Raw genomic sequence first — 23,100 nt, 5'->3', positions numbered from 1 at the left:
GCACCGCCTGAGCTACCAGAGGTTGAAAGTCAAGCTTTAAGGGAGGAAGGGCTGTGAGGGGCAGGGAGAGACACAGCAGGTGACATGCTCTCTAGGGCCCTTTTCTTCCAGCTGTACCACCCTCCCTTCCGCCCCCCCACGTCTCATACAAGTTCCCCAAAGGTGGGTTGCAAAATTCGTATTTCAATATGGAAAAACTTAAGCAAGAAAGCACTACAGGATATGAAGGCGGCCAGTGCTTGCCATATATCCAGACTCCCAGGGACAGCAGTAAATGCTTTATGGAGCTATTGACCACTCCCACACCCCACCCATGCACACTATCCCAGTAGCAGCCCCACCCACTCCTGGTAACAGTCGCCTATCCCACAAGTTATTTTTCAATTTGTCCTTCAAAAACCTCAAACACTGCCTGATGTGAAAACTTCAGCCATTTTAGCAATACCAGGAGAGCTAATTTTGATTGAAAGAAGATTTCTCTGTGTCTGGGCCCACATAAGTACTCTCTCCTTCATCTGATTTCCCCCCCAAAAGTCTTGAAGTAGGAATGCGACACTGCATTAAAACAATCTCAACAATTCAAGCCGCTGCTTATTGCATGATTACCATGAGCAAGCCTTTTTAAAAATCATTTTGCATTTGTTAACATATTTAATCCAGGGATACTGGGCATCATGGGAAATTAGGTAACTTGACTAAGATCACACACCTAGCTCTATGCAGAAATCAACCTCTCTGATAATTATCATAATAGTAAGCAAGAAACCACCTGTGTTATCATCTTAAAGGAGAAACATTTTGGGTATGCAAGGCTGCTTCTGTCTCCTATGCCTTTGTACCCAACTGTTTACCTTTGGGGTCCAGGAGCTCCTGGCCTGCTTTATGCTTTGCACTGAGAATGTCCCAGGTATCTTTCTGACTTGAATATTTTCCTTCAAGTTTTTCTTCTTGGCGTTTCGTCTAAGTGCAAGAGTGCAGGTGTGGAATAAAGATGTTTTCCCACACTCGCATTGCCAAATGTCTTGCTCCGCGCCAGGCTTCTTTTACCTGCATCAAGAGGGTGACTTACTAAGCAGGCTCTGTGCTGAGTAGAGGGACGTCATGGCTGTTCTCCAGGGAACAGCAAACACCATAGGGTCAGGAGTCCCCCAGGTGTGCCGGGAGTCCCACAAGTGTGCCGGGAGTCCCACAAGTGTACCAGGAGTCATGGCCTGGGTCACTCATGGAGGTAAATGCATTTCCTCCAGGAAAGCACCCAAGAATTTAATTTTTTTTATTTGAAAAGCAGAGACAGAGAGACAGAGAAAAGGGGGTATCCCTCCATCCACTGATTCACTCCCCAGATGCCAGGAGCTGGGGCAGGCTGAAGCCAGGATCTCAGTCTGGGAGGCAGGACCCAACTACTTGAGCCATCGCCTACTGCCTCCCAGGGTGCACATTAGCTGGAATGAGGAGTGAAGCCAGAGGCTCTGATGTGGAGTGTGGGCATCTCCTAACCACTGCACCAAACATCTGCCCCTAGGGGTTGTTTGATCTGAGATTACCATCAGTTTTTTTAACTGAGGTTTCAGGTTGGGCTTTTACATTCGCGTGGCTGCTTCCATTGTTAAAACAACAAAGCAAACCTGTGTGTATTTCTCCTTTCAGAGGGAAAATGATCCCCTCGGATCTTGAAAGAAGAATCCTGGAAGCCAAACAAAAGGTAAGTTTTTGCAGGGAGCCTCACCCAGCGGGTGACAAGCAAAGGGCCTGCATTTCTATTTCTGCACAGTGGAGGACACGCTTTCTCTCTCTCTCTCCCTCCCTCCCTCCCTCCCTCCCTCCCTCCCTCTCTTCCTTCCTTCCTTCCTTTCTTTTTTTCATTTTCTTTTTTTTTTTTTTTAAGATTTATTTATTTATTTGAGAGGTAGAGTTACAGACACAGAGAGGGAGAGACATAGAAAGAGGTCTTCCATCCACTGGTTCACTCCCCAAATGGTAGCAACGGCTGGAGCTGGTCCTATCTGAAGCCAGGAGCTTCTTCCAGGTCTCCCACATGGATGCAGGGGCCCAACCACTTGAGCCATCCTCTGCTGCTTCCGCAGACCATTAGCAGGGAGCTGGATCAGAAGAGGAACAACCAGGATTTGAACTGGCGCCTATATGGGATGCCAGGGATGCAGGTGGAAGCTTAGCCTACTATTCCACAGTGACAGCCCCTGCTTTTCTTTCTAAAAAAGGATTCAAACGTCCATGGCATGGATTCAAAATATATACACAGATATTGTGAGAATTTGCAAAGTGTTTGTGTTCTTGTGGACATTACACACACACACAAGTAAAAGATCACTTTCTCTGGTGGAAAACACCAGAATACACCTGAGTCACCCTTGTCCGTTAGTGGGACCGGGTCGTTTTTCCCCCTCCCAGTGCCTGCTTTATGCCTGTGTCCCTAAACATCTTAGCTTGCCAGAAGCAACCTACAGGCCTTTTCAGAAGTCACTTATACAAAAGGCCTGCTCGCTGTGGAAAGTCATTTATGTCCCCGGATGAGCCGCAAGTCAGATCTGTTCTTATTTCATTTTATTTCCATTCATGTATTTGGAAGGCAGAGAGAGACAAAGAGAGAGATCTTTCATCCTCTGGTTCACTCCCTAAATGGCTGCAATGACCCACACAGGGCCAGGCTGAAGCCAGAAGCCAGGAACTCCATCCAGGTCTCCCGTGTAGGTGCCAGGGGCCCAAGCACTTGTGCCGTCTTCCACTGCTTTCCCAAGCTTATTAGCAGGGAGCTGGATTGGAAGAGGAGAAGCGGAAACTCAAACCAGTGCTTATATGGGATACTGGCACCTCGGGCAGCAGCTTAGCCTGCTGTGCCACAAGGCCAGCCCCAGAGAGTTTGTTGCTAGGATTATTTGTTTAACTTTTAGTAGGAATAGTTGACAGGTCCTGGGTTAGCAGCATACCATGATTTTGTTATTATGAACTCAAAGAGTAATTACTTATTTTCATGTGTTGTTGTTGATTTGAAAGGCAGAACAGGAGAGAGAGATCTTCTACCCACTGACCAGGTTGGAGCCAGAAGCCTGGAACTTAATCTGGGTCTCCACGTAGGTGGCAGGAACCCAATTCCCTGAGCTACTGCTACTTTGCAGGGTGTGCGTTAGCAGGAAGCTGGACCAGGTGCAGAGCCAGGATTCTAACCCAGGCAACTCTAACATGAGCTGCGGGTGTCCCAAGCAGCCTCTTGGGACCACTGTGCCCAGTGCCCGCTCCCCATTTTTTTTTCTTCACAAGTGGTAGCTAGAGAGTCCCCTTGCTGGAACAGCTGCTAGCAACACAAGCATAAACCTTTGCTGCCACCTATAGACTGACTGTGTAACGTCGTGTTCCACAAACCAACAGGGCCAGCACTCACCGGGACACTGCTTGATCTGAACCTGTGCCGTGCTTCGGCCTTCCAGCACAGCCTTTGTATCCACTTTCCTTTAGCCGTGGCCTAGCAGGGCTGATGAGATGGATGAAAGCCCCGGCCCCTTGTTCAGCCCCACGTGGACCCTGGCCTCTGAGTGTGGTCTACACAGGACTCACAAATTGTTCTTAGTTCCTTCTCTTCCTTCTGCCTGCTCACTCCAGGGGCTGTTTGCAGTTCTAAGGCTCTTCGTGGACAGAAGGTAGACTAGAAAGTGAGCAGAGGGCATGGGAAAATCTGCCCGGAACCACTGTTGGGTTCACGAGGCCACTGTCCGGACTGATGGGAGGCTGGGAGAGTGAGACTCCATGAGCAACGCTTCATTCCAGGCTCCAAGGACTCAGTAACTGATTCGTGACGCTTCTCAAACTGCAGATGTGCGTGGTGGGGGGAGAGGGTGCACTGTCTTTTTAGCCAGCTTTATAAGAATCCTTGAACCCCTGGTTTATGCGATTTGGGGCCTTCTCGTTGCTGTAGGGATTCGTTCCTTTCTTGGTGAGTGCCACGGCGGGCACCACCGTGTATGGAGCGTTCGACCCCCTCCTGGCTGTGGCTGACATTTGCAAGAAGTATAAGATCTGGATGCACGTGGACGTAAGTTGCCCTTAGCAGGAGGCCACTAAAGTGTCCTTGCACATTTTTCGTCTGGGGCCCTTGGAATGAAGTTTTTCTCCCTATTTTTTAACCTTTAGCATCTTAGTTTTGGAATGCTGATATTCAAGCTTTTATAAAGATTGCAGAGAGAAGTGAGCACACACAGTTCACACTGGAAGCAGCCTGAAGCTGTGTACACCTTAGTATTCCCAGTGTGAGAACATTCTTAGGTTTGGGTCAGTGTTACCCAAAAGTGTAGTCTGAAGAACATTAAGCATTCATTGACAATTTGTGATAAGATTGGGAGTTTATGCCAAATCCTCACTAAGCATAAACCATCTGAAACTAAGCAGAATATTTGGTTCCACCGATGAGTCCTTTCACTGCAGGACTTTCTCAGTGAGGGAAGCTGTGAGTTGACGATATCTATTCTCAAGACCTTTAGGTTGTTGAGGGTCAGCATTTGAGTAGCACCGGCTTGGGCCCTTTTGGCGTGGTACCCTGTACTCAGACCAAATGAATTCCCCTTTCCTTAGGGGCAAAGAGCTTGCATAGACCAAGCTGCGCACATTTGCATTATTCCAGAATGCCTCTGCATAGGAGCTCCCAGTCTTCTTTCCCTCCCCTGATGCACACTGTGAGTTGTCCACCAGGCTCCCAGGTCCCCTTGGTTTTGCTCACAAAGACCCTGAGTCAAGGTCAGGCACCGTCAGTCTGGCTCTCGGGGCTGGAAGTCAGCTCGGCTCGGTGGTTGATTCAGGAAGAAGGTGACAGGCACCTTGGACAGTGGAGTAACTGTGCCGAGCCCACGGTGGCTGCGACCCTCCCTCCAGACTGCCCACTGAAACTGGAAGGAAGGGATCTTTTAACCAGCTTTTCATTGAGGCATATCAAGTTTACCATTTATTCATATTAACTTTAAGGTTCAGACATTCTGTGGTTAAATTAGGAAAAAAAACTTTAATTATTACATAATTGAAAAATTCAATAATTTACCAAGTGTAAAAAACATGGAAACTATAACAAAGGAAAATAAGTCATGACAGATTTTTCTTTTCTTTAAAAGTATCCCAGAAAAGGAATGTTAACATTTTCAGATAAGTCTCTGTCGTGAGCTTGTTTTTCACAGAGATTCCTACACACATTCCAATCTTCCAACCTGAGCACAGATTTTTCAGGAATGTGTTCAAACTACTCAGTCAGTTGGCTGGTACAGGTCTTTCCTGCATGTGTGGGGCTTTTGTATTTTGTTTTCTTGTTATCATTTGACACAGAAATCCAGAATCACACATCAATAAAATAGGATTGTGACGTTGCTTCCTCCCTCTGGGATCATCCAGTTTGTCAGAGTTTTCCTTGCAAATTGGGATCTGTTTAACAGGTCCCAGCCTCAAAGCCTTGGCAACTGTGTTCTCATTTGGAGAACTTGAACGTCCCTAGGACCAATGGTGGTGGTAATGAGTTGGGGGAGGAGCTTTCTCCATCTCCCGCAGCCTGAGCAAAGGGGCCCCCCGTTTGGCTTCTGATAACCATGCAAATGTGGGGTGGAGTCTGAGACCTGGGAGTGGACCCTGATTTTAACTCTGAAGGTCTAGTGCCCGGAGAAGGTGGCCAAAGGGATGATTTTCACTGGTGAGATGCTCATTAGTCTGGAAGACACCAGACTATGAGGGGGCTTCAAAAAGTTCATGGGAATTGGAATTAAATGGTAAGTTTATTGGTGCAAAAGAAGTTGGAAATCCATGCACAAGCAGAGTCCTCAAAAAGTTCATGGAAACTGTTGGGGCAGATGTTTGGGCCAGGAGTTAGATGTCAGTTAGGACACCCTCATCCCCGGTCACGATGCCGGGATAGAGTCCCAGCCCTGCTTCTGAAGCAGTTTCTTGCTGACGCACACTCTGGGAGACATCAGGGATGGCCCCTGCTGCCCGTGAGGATGGAGTTCCTGGCTCCTGGCTCCTGCCCTCCCCCTCCACCTCACATTGTGGGCATTTGGGGAGTGAACCAGTGAAGAGCCTTCTACCTCCCTGTCGCTGAATGCCTCTATGCCTCTCAAATAAATAAACATTTTTAAGTTCATGAAAAAGTGTATATTGGGCAAAATTATGCATGGATTCCAAAATTTTTTGTGCCAACATAACTTGATCTTATAATTCAATTTTCCACAAAACTGTTGTTTGTCCCCGTGGGGCAGAAATGCGGGGCAGGGAAGGCAGCTACCATTTTCCTTTCTTGATCCCTTCCAGGCCGCCTGGGGCGGGGGATTACTGATGTCCCGGAAACACAAGTGGAAACTGAGTGGCGTGGAGAGGTACGTGCATTGTTCCTGTTAATCATGTGAAGGGCTGGAAGCTAACTGTGAAAAGCAAATGACCGTCAACCTCATGAGCTCTTGGAACGCAGGTGCACCCACTCTGTTCAGTGCGTGTGTGCTCTGTCTTGTGTGGCTCCCCATAGGAGAATAGCCCATGTGAACACACAGTCCACAAATGCTCCCTTAGGGACCCAGGCCAAATGTCACTCAAACAACAGAGATTCCTACTTGGGGTGCATTCCTGGGATATCTCTACCAACTACCAACACTGCATAGACCCTGTAGTCCGTGTACGCTTCTCTAGCGACAAAAGGTATAGTCTTCAAGTTTGTTAAAAGGATAATATACACTAAAAAAAATAATAATTGTGCAAAGCAAAGAAGCATTTTGAAACAGATCAATGTTGAAGGTTTGGGTTTCAGGTTTCATAAGACCAGTTCATTGAACATCGTTAATATCATCTCATGCGTTCCTTCCCATAACCACCTTTCTGTGCCGTATCTCAGACTGAGGCTACAACGCAGCCTTATGTAGGCCCTAAGCAGTAGATGGTTGCAGACACAAAGGAGGTAACATTTGATTAGCATAAACCATATTCAGGTCCAAAGGGAAAAAAAAAAAACACAGAATGCTAAACACAACCTCAGGCTCTGCTTCTGCACCACACGCAAAGGGAGGCCAGTGCTCCCATCCCAGCGCAGCGGGTCAACTCCACTTGCGAGCTGTGACCCTCCAGGCAAGTGAGGAGGCCCAAATCCAACAGAGGCTGCCAAATGCCCACTGTGCCCCTGCCAGGCAGCCAGATGCTGCCCAGGCAAAGCTTCACACAGGCTGTGCCCCTCGACAACCTGGCACAATGTCTGGTCCACAGTGCGGCTCGGGAGAGGGGTTCGGTGACTGGGCTGGAGTCAAGGGCACCCTGCTGAATTCATGGGAAAAGGCTGGGGAAGGGTGGGAGTGGGCCAGCCGAGGCCTGTGTCAGAGGGTGGCTGCTCCTCAGCCTGCCAGACAGGTCGAGGGCCGACCTGGGCACAGCTGGCATGTGGCACCACCAGTTCCCATGCTCCGAGTCCACGTCCCCACTTAGGCCTGGAGATGAGGGCAGATGTGCCTCTCTCCTTCCCAGGTCAGCCAGTTCTAGGCCTCTGCTCCTGTTCTTTGTGGCCTCTCCCAGGCCTTATCCCCTCTATCATGAAGATCTGGGTGAAACCAGACGCTAAAGAAAAGGGCAGCAAACCAACAGGGAGAGACGATGAGCAGAAAGAGGCCACCGTGGAAGGTGTCTGCTCAGATGATCCCGACAAGAACCACACACATGTGCTTCCAAGAGAGGGGGCCTGGCCATAACACCTTCTGTTCCTTTTGCATTTCTTTCCGATTGGCCCAGAAAGACAGCATCTATTATTTCTACCTTTGATTCCACCTCCCAGCTCCAGGGCTGAACACCGTGGGGCACCTTCCTCTTGAAAGCTCACAAAATTACCTACTCCGAGCCACAGAAAAATAAACACCCACACGTTTTTGTCCTCAGGACTGTAATTTGAGAGCGAGGCTCGGAACATTCATCAGGGGCCACAGGTCGTCACAGGTCATCAAATATAACTAAATCGACTCCCTGGAGCATTCCCAATATGAAGCCTTAACAGTGAGGGGCTGCCAGTGTTCCACTCTGAGCAGAAACCCAGAGCCGCACCCTGATCTCATCAGCGCTTCCGTGACTAAGATGACAAAACTGGTGCAAACCGTTGGGGCATGGTGTGCAGGGCTGCAAGTTCAGGAACGAAAAGTGCCTCGTGTTGGGGTATCACATCTCTCCAAGCATCACACATGCAGACGTAGGACCCACTCTAAAAGGGGGAGACATCCATGGTCAATTCTAGTCCCCAAATCCAGAGGGGCCTCGGTGATCACAGGGGAGCCCCAGATGCCATTCGCACAGAGAAATGTCACCAGTACCTGGAGCCCTGCCTGACACCCGCTGTGAGAATGAACCAAACGCTCAGAAAACAGCCCTCCTCCCCCAGCCCTGGCACTGTCATCCTGGAAGCTGTGGAGCTGAGACGGAATGAATGACAAGAGCTCAGGTGCCCCAAGTACAAGAGGACTTCCAAAAGGTCATGGAAAATGGAATTCAAAGATATTTGCAGGGGTGGTGCTATAGCGCAGTGGGTTAAGCCCCCAGCCTGTGGCATTGGCATCCCATATGGGCGCCAGTTCGGGTCCCAGCTGCTCCACTTCTGATCCAGCTCCCTGCTAATGGCCTGGGAAAGCAGTAGAAGATCTCTTAAGTGCTTGGATCCCTGCACCCATTTGGGAGGCCCAGAAGAAGCTTCTGGCTCCTGGCTTTGGATCAGTCCAGCTCCAGAAAGCAAGCTAGCTAGCTTGCTTGCTTTCCTTTCTTTCTTTCTTAAAGATTTATTTATATATTTGAAAGGCAGAGTTACAAAGAGGTAGAGGCAGAGAGAGAGAGAGAGTCAGTCTTCCATCTGCCAGTTCACTCTCCAAATGGCTACAAAGGCTGGAGCTGGGCTGATCTGAAGCCAGGAGCCAGGAGCTTCTTCCGGGTATCCCACATGGGTGCAGGGTGCTTCTTCTGCTTTCCCAGGCCATGGCAGAGAGCTGGTTCAGAAGTGGAGCAGGCAGGACTCGAACTGGCACCTATATGGGATGCTGGCACTGCAGATGGCGGCTTTACATGCTATGCCACAGCACTGGCCCAACTCTGTCTTTCAAGTAAATAAAATAAATATTTTAAAAAATAAAAACTGTTTGCATTTTGGTGCCAAAAGAAATTGGTGCAGTAATCGGGACACCCACATCCATATAAGAGTGCCAGGGTTTGGGTCCTGGCTCTACTTCCAGCTTCCTGCTAACGTGTTCCCTGGGAGGCAGCAGGCGATGGCTCAAGTGCTTGGGTCCCTGTCACCCTGTGGGAGACTGGATTGAGTTCCTGGTTCTTGGCTTTAGCCTGGCTCAGGCCCAGCTCTTGTAGGCAGCTAGGGAATGAACCAGTGTTTGGAAGAGCTCTCTCTCTCTCTCTCTCTCTCGCTCGCTCTTTCTCTCTCTGTCTCTTTCTCTGTCTCTCTGTAGTCTCTTCCTCTCATATCTCTACCTTTTAAGTTAATAAAAATAAATAATTTTTTCAAAACTCACTCTTTTTTTTTTAAGTTTTTTTATTGGAAAGGCAGAGTTACAGAGAGAGAGAGAATGGGAAAGAGACAGAAAGGGGTGTGGGGGAGAGAGAGATCACCATCTGCTGGTTCACTCCCCAAATGGCTGCAATGGCCAGGGCTAGGCTAGACCAAAGCCAAGAGCCAGGAGCTTCTTCCAGGTCACCCATATGGGTGTAGGGGTCCATACACTTGGGCCATCCTCTGCTGCTTTCCCAGGCACATTAGCAGGCAGCTGGATGGGCAGTGGGTAGCCTGGACTCAATCTGGTGCCCATATGGGTTGCCAATGTTGCAGGAGACTGTTTAACTTGCTATGCCACAGCGCCAACCCCAAAAATTCCCTCTAAAAAATTTGAAATCCATGCATAATTTTTATACATTTATTTCCCATGGCCATTTTGAAGACCACGTGTAGGCTTGGTTTTCATAAATTTTTTGCACTGTAAGAAACCTCTCTTTTAATTCCATTTTCCATTAATTTTGAAGTCTCTTTGCTGGTCTCTGAGCACTGTGAGTTGGTTTCCTTCAGTGCCTCCCCCTTGCTGCCCACCCTAAGGATCCCTTGCTGTGCTCCATTCTGGTGCTTGAAGCCCTGGCTAAAGATTCTGACGCATTTCCGGTTGCCCACCCACCCGGGGGCCAGAGGGTGAGAATTTGATTCAGCAGCGATTCTACCTCTGTCGTATGCAAGCTGCAGCACCAAGCACAAGATTAATGTGGTTTTGAGCCAATTCTCAAGAGGCTTAAAATGAATGAGGAAGACTGACCGTGAACAATGGGGGGCTCCGATTCAAGGCAGAGGAAGGAAAGACCCAAGACGGGGCAGCGAGCTAACCAGAGCCTGGAGGAATGGACGAGCCGCGCTAAGCAGTCATTCCTCCCAGGGATCAGCATCGGATCACAGCATCATCAGACGAAGGGCGCAAGTGGAAAAGCATGTTCAGGCTGAGCAGCAGAGCCACAGAAGTTTGGAGGGCCGTGGCTGCCTGAGGAAAGAGGAGATGAGCTTGGCTGCAGAATGAGACGGGCTGGTGGCCGTGTCTCGGAGACCGGCAGGTGCAGGGATCCTGACCAATCACGGAACACAGACCCCTGAGCTGGGCTTCAAGGCTCCAAGCCTCTGTTGCAGGCTGGGGACAAAAAACACTCAGGAGCCGTGGCAGAGTCTGAGCAGAGCCATAATGTTCTGTCACAGGTGCAGGAGTGAGTGGGGCCAGAGTGAGATTGGAGCCGTGGGAGGCAGAAGAGAGGAACCAGATGGCCCCAAGAGATGGAGAAATGGAACAGCTAAGGAGGAATCAGGAGAGGGGAAGATGAGGACGAAGCCACACAGATGGACAGCTATAGAACTGTGTAGAATCCTACAGAATAGAACAGAATGGCAGGGGCCAGCGCTATGACGTAGCAAAAGCTGCCGCCTGCAGAGCCAACATCCCATATGGGCACCGGTTCAAGTCCTGACTGCTCCACCTCTGATCCAGCTCTCTGCTGTGGCCTGGGAAAGCAGTAGGAGGTGGCCCAAGTCCTTGGGCCCCTGCACCTGCTTGGGAGACCCGGAAGAAGCTCTGTGCTTGTGGCTTCAGTTCAGCACAGCTCTGGCCACTGTGGCCATTTGGGGATGAACCAGCAGATGGAAGGCCTCTCTCTCTCTGCTTCTTCCTCTCTGTAACTCTGCCTTTCAAATAAATAAGTAAATCTTTAAAAAAGAAGAAGGAGGAGGAGGAGGAGGAGGAGAAGGAGAAGAACAGAATGGCAGCATGTAGGTACCCAAAGGCACAAGGCATGTATAAATGAAATCAACAAAACTTATTTATTTATTTTTAAGATTTATTTATTTATTTGAAAGCTAGAGTTACAGACACAGAGAGGGAGACACAGAGAGATGTCTTCCGCCTGCTGGTTCACTCCACAAGTGGCTGTAACAGCCAGAGCTGGGCCAATCTGAATCCAGGAGCCAGGAACTTCCTCTGGGTCTCCCACATTGGTGCAGGGGCCCAAGTACTTGGGCCATCTTCCATTGCCTTCCCAGGCCACCAGCAGAGAGTTGAATCAGAAGAGGTGCAGCTGGACTCGAACCGGTGTGCACATGGGTTGCCGGTGGCATAGGCGAAGGCCCAGCCCACCACACCACAGTGCCAGCCCCAAACCAAACTTAATTAATGCTCATGTGTGTTAGGCACAGTTATAAGCACTTTACCCAAACTATGTACTGCCATTCTCCTTTATCAGCTGAGTACATCAGTACACAGAGAGGCTAAGAGACTTGATCAAGGTCACACAGCCAGGAAATGATGGAACCTGGATGTAAACCCACGTGATCCTGGCTCCTGAGCCCCTAATCCTTGACCCCTGTTACCCACGGCTGTCCTCCAGGGTCATCTGTGGAGTGCTGAGATGTCTCTCAGAAGCACAGTTCTGTTCTTTCCAAGAGCACCATTCTGTTAGCATCCGTGAAGTCGTGTAGTGCAGGGGTAGAGACCTGACTTCGAGACTGCCTTTCCTTCCATTTGCCCCACCCCAGTCCTAAACGCGCTGACAGCCGCGTCAGAGCCATGGAGTGACAGCAGGACGCGCTGAGCTGCTCAGCGGCTCAGATCAGATCCCCAGGCCACTAAGTGTGTGCTGGCTGACATCCCCATCCGTCACGTGGATGAATGGCCCCTTGCCCAGCTTCTCAGTTCTCCCCAAGGCTGTCACATCTCGGCTGTCGGAGCAGGGTGAGCCCGGCCCGTGGCTCGAGCCGAGCAGGGGCAGCTGCCCTGGGCCGCTCTGCAGCTTTCCTGCCTCCCGTTGGTTTGCTCCTTCCTACGTGAGTCACATCACGAACCCTGCCTTCAAGGGTCCCTCGGTCTCTCAGAAGACTCAGGCAATGGTCATCTTGCCCAGTGAATGTGATAAGTGACCGATGGGATCCACCTTGGGGGTCGTTGGTTGGAGGCGGGGGTGTGGCAGCAGCACAGTGGGTGGGTGGGGGAGAAGGTGAGGGAAGTTGTGCGGGGCTGCAGGGACAGTGAGAGGTCTGGGGCCTTGAAGAGTCAGTGGTGCCCAGTCAAGAGAAGCAAAGGTGACATTGCAGGAAGATGAAACAGCATTACAGGGCCCCGGAGCAGGAGGCTAGAACGTTCTGGAAACAAAAATATAACCCAGAGTGATGAAACTGGGTAAAGGAAAGCAAAGGGAGACGAGGCTGAGCACAGAGCCGAGGTATCCCCATGTGAGTGCCAGTGTGAGTCCCGCTGCTCCAGCTCTCATCCAGCTCTCTGCTAATGCACCTGGGAAAGCAGCGGAAGATGGCCAAGTGCCTGGGCCCCTGCACCCACCTGGGAGACCCAGAAGAAGCTCCTGGCTCCACCCTGGCTGTTGTGGTCATCTGGAGAGTGAACTAGCAAATGGATGATTTATTCTCTCTCTCTCCCCCCTCCATGTCTGTAATTCTGCCTTTCAAATAAATAAATAATATTTAAAGAAAAAAAAAAAGCAGCAACAGTGGGCCACACAACACACTCCTTCTGCCTGCCCATTGATCTGCCCACACTGGCCTAAGGTGGACCCTGGATGAGTGATCCTGGTCTCTCCAAGGGGCTCTGAGACCACCTAGAAGCAGAGATTGGGAGCGGCTCATGGGGACACGTGCTCACTCACCTCCTCAGTGGGTGAAGAGACGCTGCACACTTGAGTGTCTACCCTTTGCTGTGTCAGTTGAGCGCCATGCACGGAGCCTGCCATGGGGTGCCACCCACTGATGGGATTTGTCTCTTTTAGGGCCAACTCTGTGACGTGGAATCCACACAAGATGATGGGGGTCCCACTGCAGTGTTCCGCTCTCCTGGTTAGAGAAGAGGTACGTCTTTCCCGACTGCGTCCCGGGAACCGGGGGTTGGCCTCTCTGTCCACAGTCGGCTTCTTCCCAAATTGGGCACGTCATCAGGTCTTCCAGGTCAGGTTCACTTCCGGACCCCTGCCTGGAGAAGACGGGACTGTGCCTGTAGGAGGAGAAAGGCCTGTGGCTCTCAGCGTTCAGAGTGAGAACTTAGACTAATCTCCGCGTTTTATATGAGGCGCTCAGCTGTGTCCACTAACCCTTCATTTAGACTCTCTTCCTGTTGTTCTTTCTGAAAAAAGTAAATTCCAGTTTTACTTTTTTTTCTGGAATGTGAGAAGATGTAGTTTTTACCATAAAAACACGCATAATATAGGATTAAGGGTACTGTTAGGATTCAGTTACATATACACATATGTACGCAGATACTTCAAAAATTTGTGGAAAAGTGGAATTAAGAAGCAAGTCTATTTTGGTGTAGAAAATTTTTGAAATTCATGCATAGTATTTTTCCGTGAGCTTTTTCCTGAAGACCTGTGTATGTCTGTGTGAGTGTATAATTATGTAACTCGTACTGAGATGCTGTTCCATTAAGTAATGCCGTCTCATCACACAAGGCACCTTCGTGTGTATTAACCAGCAAAGAGAAGAATCAGCAATGGCCACTTGTATGCAACACACTTCTACCAAAGGGAGCCATTCTCTGCAGAGGCTCACTGGTGGCCTAGGTCTCTCTAGCTCCCTCTAGTGGTGCTGGGTCAGAGTTGCAGCTCCTCGCACCTGTGTTGATTTTGTTGTGACCCAAGCAAGGAGCATCAGTTTATCATTAAAAAATTATCTCACTAAACTTTATCTCATTAGAATTAATAAGGAAGCCTCCAATTAAAGGGATTTATGAATATTTATTTTTATTTACTTTAAAAATATTTTGATTTTTGAGGAGTGGGCTTTTGGTCAAGCAGTAAAGGCAACCGGGGAGATGCAAGTCCCACATCTGAATGCCTGAGTTCAATTCCAGGCTCCAGCTCTTGACTCCAGCTTCCTGCTAATGTGGTTCCTGAGAGAAAGCAGTGATGGCTCAAGTAATTGAGTCCCTGTCACTCACATCGAAGACCTGGATTGAGGTCCCAGCTCCTGACTTCAGCCTGGCCTACCCCCAACTGTTGTGGGAATTCAGAGAGTGGGTCAGCAGATGGAAGTTTGCTCTTTCTCTCTCTCTCTCTGTCCCCCTCTGTCTCTTCTTCACAAGTAAATAAATAAATTAATGAAATAAGCCATCATTGCTGCTAAAAAATATAAGTTTAAATGTTTTTGCTTTTTCCTAATTATAAAGTTAGTCTGCAATTGTTTATATTATTTGTTGGAGAGATAGAGGGGGAGAGAAAGATCCTACATTCTGATTTACTCTCCAGATGTTTCCAATGGCTGGGGCTGGGCCAAGCCAAAGCTGAGAGCTGGGAACTCCATCTAGGTCTCCCACATGGGTGGCATGGACCCAGCTACTTGAGCCATCACCATTGCTTGCAAGGATCTGTATTAATACGAAGTTGGAATCAGGACCCAGAGACAAGAATCAAAGCCAAGCACTTGGATGTGGGATACAGACATTCTAGACAGTGACTTAACCACCAGGCAAAATACTCACCCCAAATTATTTTAGAAAATTGGAGCGAGACAGAAAATATCAATAAACTTACAATCACCCAAAATTTTATCACTTGGAGATAATATGTGACTCTGTTTTATAACATCTTCCCCCACAGTTTTTCTGGGATATATATTTAAAATATATAAATAATTACTATCATTTATGTCATATTTACATTTGTTCTTTTTTTACAACTAAACATTATGTTGTGAATATAATGTTCCAAACCATGCTTTTTAACGACCTCATAATATTATATCACATAATTTAATGAACCATAGACCCTTCGGATTTAGACACTAGCCAATATTTTACATAGTAGCTTGATAAAATCCTTAAATGTTTATCTTTGATCCCATTCCTGATTATTTTCTTAAAATAGATTCCTCAAAGTGGGATTATTGGGTCAAATTGTGCTGTGTATACAATTTCTATGGTTCTATAGCTCTGCTTGTCACCTACAAATATAAATAGCAGGCCACCTGTGTCTCCATCAGAGCCGTTAGTAAAAATCTTGATGTGGCCTGGAAGACAAGACTTTCCTCCTCAATGAGATGGCTACATGGAAAAATCAACCTTTCAGACTGGGTGCCCGTCCGTTAAAAATCCCCTCTGTTCCAGCTCATGCAACAACTGCGGCCATATTACTTGAAAGGAGAAAACAGACTTTTGCCATTTAGAATTCAGCCAGCTGGTGCCAGGGGCTCCTGTCCATCCTTACAGACCAAAAGGGAAAGGTGAGCAGGTGCCAGCGGTTCGGCAGATGTGGAGCCGAGTCGATGACTGCATGGCAGGGACCCACTGGTTGGTCCTTAGATGCTACCCAGGACCGAGCCTGGTGGCCTGGTGCCTTCACCCTGCTCTACTCTCCACACTCATCGCTGTTTTGAGTGAAACACAGCAGCTTTTTACGGCTTCAGGTAAGAAGGATCAGGAAGGCAGTGACAGCATCAACTGAGACGGTGAACCACCTCCACACAGCGCAGCTGTAGTCTTTAAAGACTTACTGATTTATTTGAAAGTTCGAGTCACCGAGAGACAGGAAAGAAAGCGAGAGACTGGGAGATCTTCCATCTGCCAGTTCACTTCCCAGATGGCCACAACAGCCAGGACTGGGTCAGGTCAAAGCCAGGAGCCTGGAACTCCATCTGGGTCTCCCACGTGGGTGGCGGAGACCCAAGTACTTGGGCCGTCTTCCACTGCTTTCGAACAGGGAAACTCTTCAAGAGGATTGCAGCAAGGCCCCGCTCTGAGGCCCAGTGTAGGGCGCTCACATCTCGATGGGACAAAGCAGGCTTCTTTCTCACACGGACGCTTTGCTGGACTTGTGAAAAGGGCGTGGGAGTTTTGGTTGTACTCTGCAGGGGCCACAGTGAACAAAAAGACAGATACCGTCCAGCAGGCGTTTAGCTAAGCAGTTAAGATGCCTGTGTCCCACTTCAGAGTGCCTGGGTTCAATTCCCAGCTCCAACTCCTGACTCTCACCTCCTGCTAACGTGGGCCCTGGGAGGAAGAGGTGATGGCTCAGGTAACTGGATTGCTTCCCCCAATGTGGGAGGACTGAGACTCCTGGCTCCCAATTTTGGCTCTAGCCTGGCCCCAGTCATTGACAGTATTTCGGGAGTGAACCAGAGGGTAGGAGCTCTGTCTCTCCATCTCTTTATTCTCTCTCTCTCTCTCTGCCATATATAAATATATACTTTTTCATAAATATTTGCATATATATATATGCAAAAATGCCATTCTGAAAGCATGACTGGAACACAGAAGTGGAGCCCAGTCCGAGAAAGGGCATCTCCCACTCTCCTCTGTCTGCACCACACCTGCAGGGCTGTGCTTTGCCTGGTGCCAAATCGGCACCCCATCAAGCTGGAGCTGGACAGTGGGAGAGCAGTTGGTAAATATGTAAGAGGGGACCGGCGCCCTGGCTCACTTGGTTAATCCCCCGCCTGCAGCGCCGGCATCCCATATGGGCACTGGGTTCTAGTCCTGGTTGCTCCTCTTCCAGTCCAGCTCTCTGCTGTGGCCTGGGAGGGCAGTGGAGGATGGCCCAAGTGCTTGGGCCCTGCACCCCATGGGAGACCAGGAGGAAGCACCTGGCTCCTGGCTTTGGATCGGTGCAGCACGCCCGCCGTAGCAGCCATTTGTGGGGTGAACCAATGGAAGGAAGACCTTTCTCTCAGTCTCTCTCTCTCACTGTCTAACTCTACCTGTCAAATAAAAAAATAAATAAATAAAAATGTAAGAGGGAGGGTTGAAAGAACTGAGTCTAACCAGTGGAGGAAGGAGTAGGGGAGGGCTGAGAGATCCGTGTCTTTCCCGAGGCACCAAGGGTTGGTCAGTAACACTGGGTGCACAGATTTGGTGGCCACGTCTGAACACATGGTGGATTTTCAGGTCCGCTTTGAGGTCAATAAAAGGACTTCTTTTCTAAAAACATCAAGCTGTTCCACAGTAAGAATATTTTACACCCTGGAAGAAGTGATGGAACAGAGACTGGACAACCACCTGCTGGTAACCGTAGAGAAAGGATTCCCTTACTGGGGAGGGTGAGGTAAATGAGCTCTACCCTCCCTTCCCAATGCAGAGTTTATGATGCCTGGACAGCACTTTGTTAAGTGGAGTCCCAGGTCTTACAGCATTCTCTAAGATGGTGATAAATATTCTGTAATAAGAGAGTTCTCAAGTTTAAAAAGGTCGAGTCACATGGGATTAGAGATGAAAAATCAACTCATTGTTTCGGGGCTTATTGGAGCCTTTAATGTGCTGATATGAATTACAATACCCAAAGAGAAACAATTTATGAAAATGGAGCTTCCTGAATTTATTTAAGCATGAAACTCTCTTTCTGTACAGCAACACAAATGTTTTAAGATAGCTTGGCACTATGATAGGCTTGCTTTCCTTTTTCATAATTTTTATTTTGTTTCTTTATTTGAAAGGCAGAGAGACACAGAAAGAGAAAGACAGAGACAGAGAGAGATCATCCATCTGCTGGATCACTCACCAAATGCCCACAATAACCAGGGCTGGGCAGACTGAAGTAGGAGCCTGGAACTCCATCTGGGTCTCCCACATGGTGTGCATTAGCAGGGAGCTGGGACTGCAAGTGGATCTGGGCCCCAAACCCAGGCACTCTGATACGGGGTGTGGGCGTTCCGTGTAAGGTATTAACCACTGCGCCTAACCCCTGCCCCAGATCTGTAGCTCTCCAGTGGCTCAGAAACAGGATAGTATCTCACTGCGGCTGTCTGTATGAGGAACTCCATCGCTTTTGGCTGTTTGACAGTAATGAGACTGGAGCTGTCCAACTTTTCAGAGTTCAAGTGCTTTGAGTTGCTTCTCCTGTCCCAGCTGCAGCTGGTCTGACCCGGCCATCACTCCACACTTCCTGAGGTGCTGTCCCTCAGAGTTCACGGCATCTGTTTGTGAGCTTCCTGCTTAGGGGGAGGAACGGTACAAAGCCTCCATAACCAGGGAACAGAATAGGAGCCCCTGTTGTGCGGCAGTTGTCACATCTTATTGGGCTTCAAGTGAATTTTCTTTTTCATATGCAGGATGTTTCTACTGCTCTAATACACATATATAATATTTAATTTCTCTTATTCTTGAAAATAACTTAATGGATTCTAATGAATATGAAGTCTCACCTACGAGTTGAAACCCAGTTCCATTGTCTTTGCAAACCGAGTTAGTATTCCAGTTGCAGCGCATTGCATTTTAGTTCGGATAATTTGTAAAAAGTGTTCTTGCTTCGAACTTCAGCTACGTGATCACATGCTGGTCTCCCCTTGTCACGAGTCACAAGAGAAACAAAAGCTAAATGCCAAAGCTTCTGTAAACTCACACTTATGTAACAGATAACAAAAAAGCAGAAGGCTTTCGGTGGCTTGTGACAAACTGAAACGTGGCAAGGCTTCTAGGGAGGAGACTGGCACGGCTGTTGGGGTCAGAGAGCATCATTCACTGTTCTTTGTGGACAGCTCCATCACCTTGTCACCCATTTCCATAGTGGGGTTCTGGATTAGGACAAAGTAACAGTCACTGACAGTGAAACACTCCACGGCTGTCATAGGCAACCAGGCACAAAAGTGCAGTACCGACACTCTAGAGAGAAGAAGGTAACATTTGCAATATTGGCTATTTAAATTCGTCTCAGTACTGCAGTGTCTGTTTCTTAGACTTTGACACATAAAAATGAGAGCAATGAAAAAGCTATGATGTTCAAAGAGAACTCAAACTTCCAGAAAATGCTTGGACTAGATAGGGATAGACAGCAATAGAACAATAGTTTACTGAAAATAGTGCACAACAATGAGTTTGGAAAATACGTTGATCCCAGTAAACCCAACCACCAGAAAGTTCTCCCAAAGAATGAATTCTTTATGTTAATGCAAATGCCTTCTCTAAAAAGGAAAACTAAAAGCATTAACTATGTTATTATTAACCTCTGAAAATACTCAGCCCTCTGCTATTTATCTTGTAGGCTTGACCTATCCCAGTCGTCTGGGCCGTCCTGTCCAGATATTTGTCTCATCCTTTGTCGTATTTTTTAGTCTTAGCATATTCTTTTTCTAAGAAACAAACGTCTTTTTTTTTAATTCCTTCTCTTAATAATTCCCACCACAATGTGAATCGATTGGGTAGTCAGTGGATTTTCCTGAAATTTCTTTTTTCTCTTTTTTAGGGTTTGATGCAGAGTTGCAACCAGATGCACGCTTCCTACCTCTTTCAGCAGGACAAACACTACGACCTGTCCTACGACACCGGGGACAAGGCCTTGCAGTGTGGGCGCCACGTGGATGTTTTCAAACTATGGCTCATGTGGAGGGCAAAGGTGATCCCAGAACATGCGATCCATGGCAACTAAAAACAGAAACTTGATTTGGTGGCATTGAAAAACTGATCCCCAAAGTGAAAGCTACTTACCCAAACTAAGTTTTAGTTAATGAAATTAAAACATTTTTTTTTGCTTTATTTACTTGAGAGGCAGAAAGACAGAGACAGATGGACAGACTGGCTGACAGAGAGAGAAAGAGAGAGTGTCTGTCCACTGGGTCACTCCCCAAATGCCTGCAACAGCCAGGGCTAAGCAAGGCCCAAGGCCAGGAGCCAGAAACTCCATCTGGGCCTCCCACAAGGGTGACAGGGACCCGAGTACTTGAGGACACAAGTCCTGGCCTCCACATTAGCAAGAAGTTGGGAGTCAGGAGCCAGAGCCGTATGTCAAACCCAGGCACTCTTACAGGATACATTGGCTTCTTAACCTCCAGGCCAAATGCCTTGCTCTGCTACTGGGTTTTATTAATCCCCTAACTCTTGGTGTACCCAATGATTGGTCACCTGGGTAGCTTAATGCAGTCTGAAAACCTGTGTTCAGAGAACAGAAAAGGAAGTCAGAAGCTCACCATGGTAGTTATCTTGGACATTTGAAAGAGTGACCTCTAGTGATAAAGTTTTTTATTTTAAAACTCCAGAAGTACGGGTCACCTCCTTTTATGCAGGTTCTCTAATCTACCCCAGAATATAACTGTAGCAGACCCCTCCTCTCCTGGAAGGTCAACTCCATAACTAACCATCTACAGTACTGGCCGGACCTACTTGTTGCCTTCCAAGGTCATAGATTTGGGTTCAAATGGGGGCTGGTTGGAAAGGTGAAAGATGGCATTTTCAACTTTGACCAGATTCCTAACTTGAAAGTGTTCCCACCTGGTTTCCTGTGTTTCCTACGAGAGGCAATGACCAGGGTGAGCTGTCCATGTTGCAGAAACCTAGCGGCAAAAATATTCCAGAGACACCTGCCTGGGGTGAAGGAGAAAGGGAGAAGTGAAAGGGACGCGGGTGTGCCCTGGGCTCCTGGAGGTTTGAGAGGAGCCGCACGCAAATGCTCTGAGCTTTCTCAGGGGCTTACAAATGAGGCAGCAGGCTCATTCCTACAGGAACAAGCAGACAACTCGGTCCCCAGGAGGGAGGCTGGCAGGATGGGGCCAGGGAAAGGTTCTCTCCTTGGGTCTATGTGAAGAGGCAGGGGCCTTGTCTACAGCAACAGATCTAGCTACTGTTGTCTGTAGAGGTGGCCCAGGTAAACTGAGCTGCCTTAAGCAGTTCAGATGGGAGGAGAGTGGGTAACAGGAACAGGAGGGGGTTTGGGAGTCAAACAATGCAATCTCCAAGTCGTTTTGGGAATCTTTCTTAAATCCATTCCAGGAACAAGAGGCAGTTGGAATAGAAGGACGGTCTTGCTTAATGCAGCGATAACCCATAGGTGGTGTCCAGGGGTGGCTGAACTTCATGTCCTTCGCTCAAGACTCTATAGTACAAGGGCTCTTCAAAACACTCATGCAAAATGTGTATTATGCAAAAAACTACGCATGAGTTTAAAAAATTTGCATCGCATTAACTTTTATTTCACTTATTTCAAAGATTTATATATTTCACTGGCATTGTAGTTCAGCAAGTTGAGCTGCTACCTGCCGTACCAGAATCCCATATAGGCACCTGGCTGCTGGATTTGTTTATTTATTTGAAAGGCAAAGATACAGAGAAAGGGAAAGAAGGAGAGAGAGAGACCTTCCATCCACTGGTTCACTCCCCACATGGCCACGATGGCCAGAGCTGGGCCAGGCTGAAGCAAGGAGCCTGGAACTCCATTGGAGTCTCCAATGTGGGCGGCTTGGGCCATCCTCGGCTGCCTGCCAGGCACATTAGCTGGGAGCTGGATCAGAAGTAGAGCAACCTACTGTGCCACAATGCCGGCCCCTTATTCCACTTTTTATAAACTTTTTAAAGTCCCCTCAAAGTGTTTGCTCCAGCTGAATTTTCTCCAAGTGGTGCTAAGCATCAGTCAGCCAGTTGTAGTGAGGCAAGGGTGTGCAGTGGATTCCTGTCCCTTGAGCTGGGCAGGGGCACTCTTTCTGGTTTTTTTTTTTTTTTTAAGATTTCTTTATTTAGTTGAAAGAGTTACACACAGAGAGAAAGAGAGGCAGAGAGAGAGAGAGAGAGAGAGAGGTCTTCCAACCGCTGTTTTCACTCTCCAATTGGCTGCAATGGCTGAAGCTGCACCAATCTGAAGCCAGGAGCCAGGAGCCTCTTCCGGGTCTCCCACATGGGTGCAGGGGCCCAAGCACTTGGGCCATCTTCTACTGCTTTTCCAGGCCATAGCAGAGAGCTGGATCGGAAGTGGAGCAGGCAGGACTCGAACCGGCGCCCATATGGGAAGCTGGCACTGCAGGCAGCGGCTTTACCCATTATGCCACAGAACCAGCCCATCCTTGCTGTTTTGAAAATGAAAGCTGAGAACTTGGTGAGGACATATGACCTGATCTCCACCAGTCATGAGACTCACTCTATTGCATTTGAAAAAATAAAAATAAAAATGAATATATAAATTGTTAGTATATTCCCAATCTGTTTTGAAATGGGCAAGCTTTATTTCATTGTTGGGAATTACAAACTAGTAGATGCAAATATCAGGTAGTGGGGCAGGCATTTGACCTGGCAGGGAAGCCGCCAGTTGGGGCACTCCCATCGTTCTTGGAGTGCCTGGGTTCAAGTCCAAGCTCCACTCCTGTTACCAGCTTCCTGCAAAGCATACCCTGGGAGGCAGCAGGGGATCAAGCAGTTGCAATCCTGCCACCCACAGGGGAGACCTGCATGAGGTCGTGGCTCTCAGCATTTGGGGAGTGAACCAGTGGATGGGCTCTCTCTCTCTCTCCCCCATAACCATCTCTCAAATTAAAGAATAAATATCAAGTAGTCAGCGAAGAAAGACTGACCTTCTAAAAGCGAATAAGCCCTCTTACTTCAAGCATCGCTCTTTTGCCTCTGTTTCCTGTGTTTCTGTGTTTTATTGAGATGGTGCTCTCTAGCTATGCACACTAAGACACTTCTTTAACGCCTCGTCTGTTCCTGCTGCTCCTCTCCCATCTGAAGCCCCGTCTCTGTGGTATAATAGCCCGCTGGTTCTTAGAGAAACAACTGGGAGGACACCAGGTGGGAATCGGAGGAGCAGGTGAAGCCGGGGATGAAGGCAGAGAGTCCTGTTACCGAAGAGCTGAGATCCAGGCACTGGGCAAGGAGAAGAAAAGAGAGGGAAAATAAT

At 48.3% G+C, this 23,100-nt stretch overlaps 1 protein-coding gene across 1 annotated transcript in view; it reads left to right on the top strand.

Annotated features, from left to right (window-relative positions):
- GAD2 (glutamate decarboxylase 2) overlaps positions 1-23,100 on the top strand; it is an 88,197-nt gene that overhangs the window by 49,249 nt on the left and 15,848 nt on the right. Inside the window, exons 9-13 of the mRNA XM_002717305.6 lie at positions 1,648-1,702; positions 3,929-4,045; positions 6,292-6,356; positions 13,294-13,372; positions 19,687-19,836. Coding sequence (XP_002717351.1) covers positions 1,648-1,702; positions 3,929-4,045; positions 6,292-6,356; positions 13,294-13,372; positions 19,687-19,836 — 466 coding nt within the window. The remainder of the gene's footprint in view (positions 1-1,647; positions 1,703-3,928; positions 4,046-6,291; positions 6,357-13,293; positions 13,373-19,686; positions 19,837-23,100) is intronic.

Source organism: Oryctolagus cuniculus, chromosome 13, assembly GCF_051225735.1.
Source record: "Oryctolagus cuniculus isolate XC-2025 breed Fujian yellow rabbit chromosome 13, ASM5122573v1, whole genome shotgun sequence".
Classification (NCBI taxonomy): domain Eukaryota; kingdom Metazoa; phylum Chordata; class Mammalia; order Lagomorpha; family Leporidae; genus Oryctolagus; species Oryctolagus cuniculus.
This window is presented reverse-complemented; position numbering and strand designations above follow the sequence as displayed.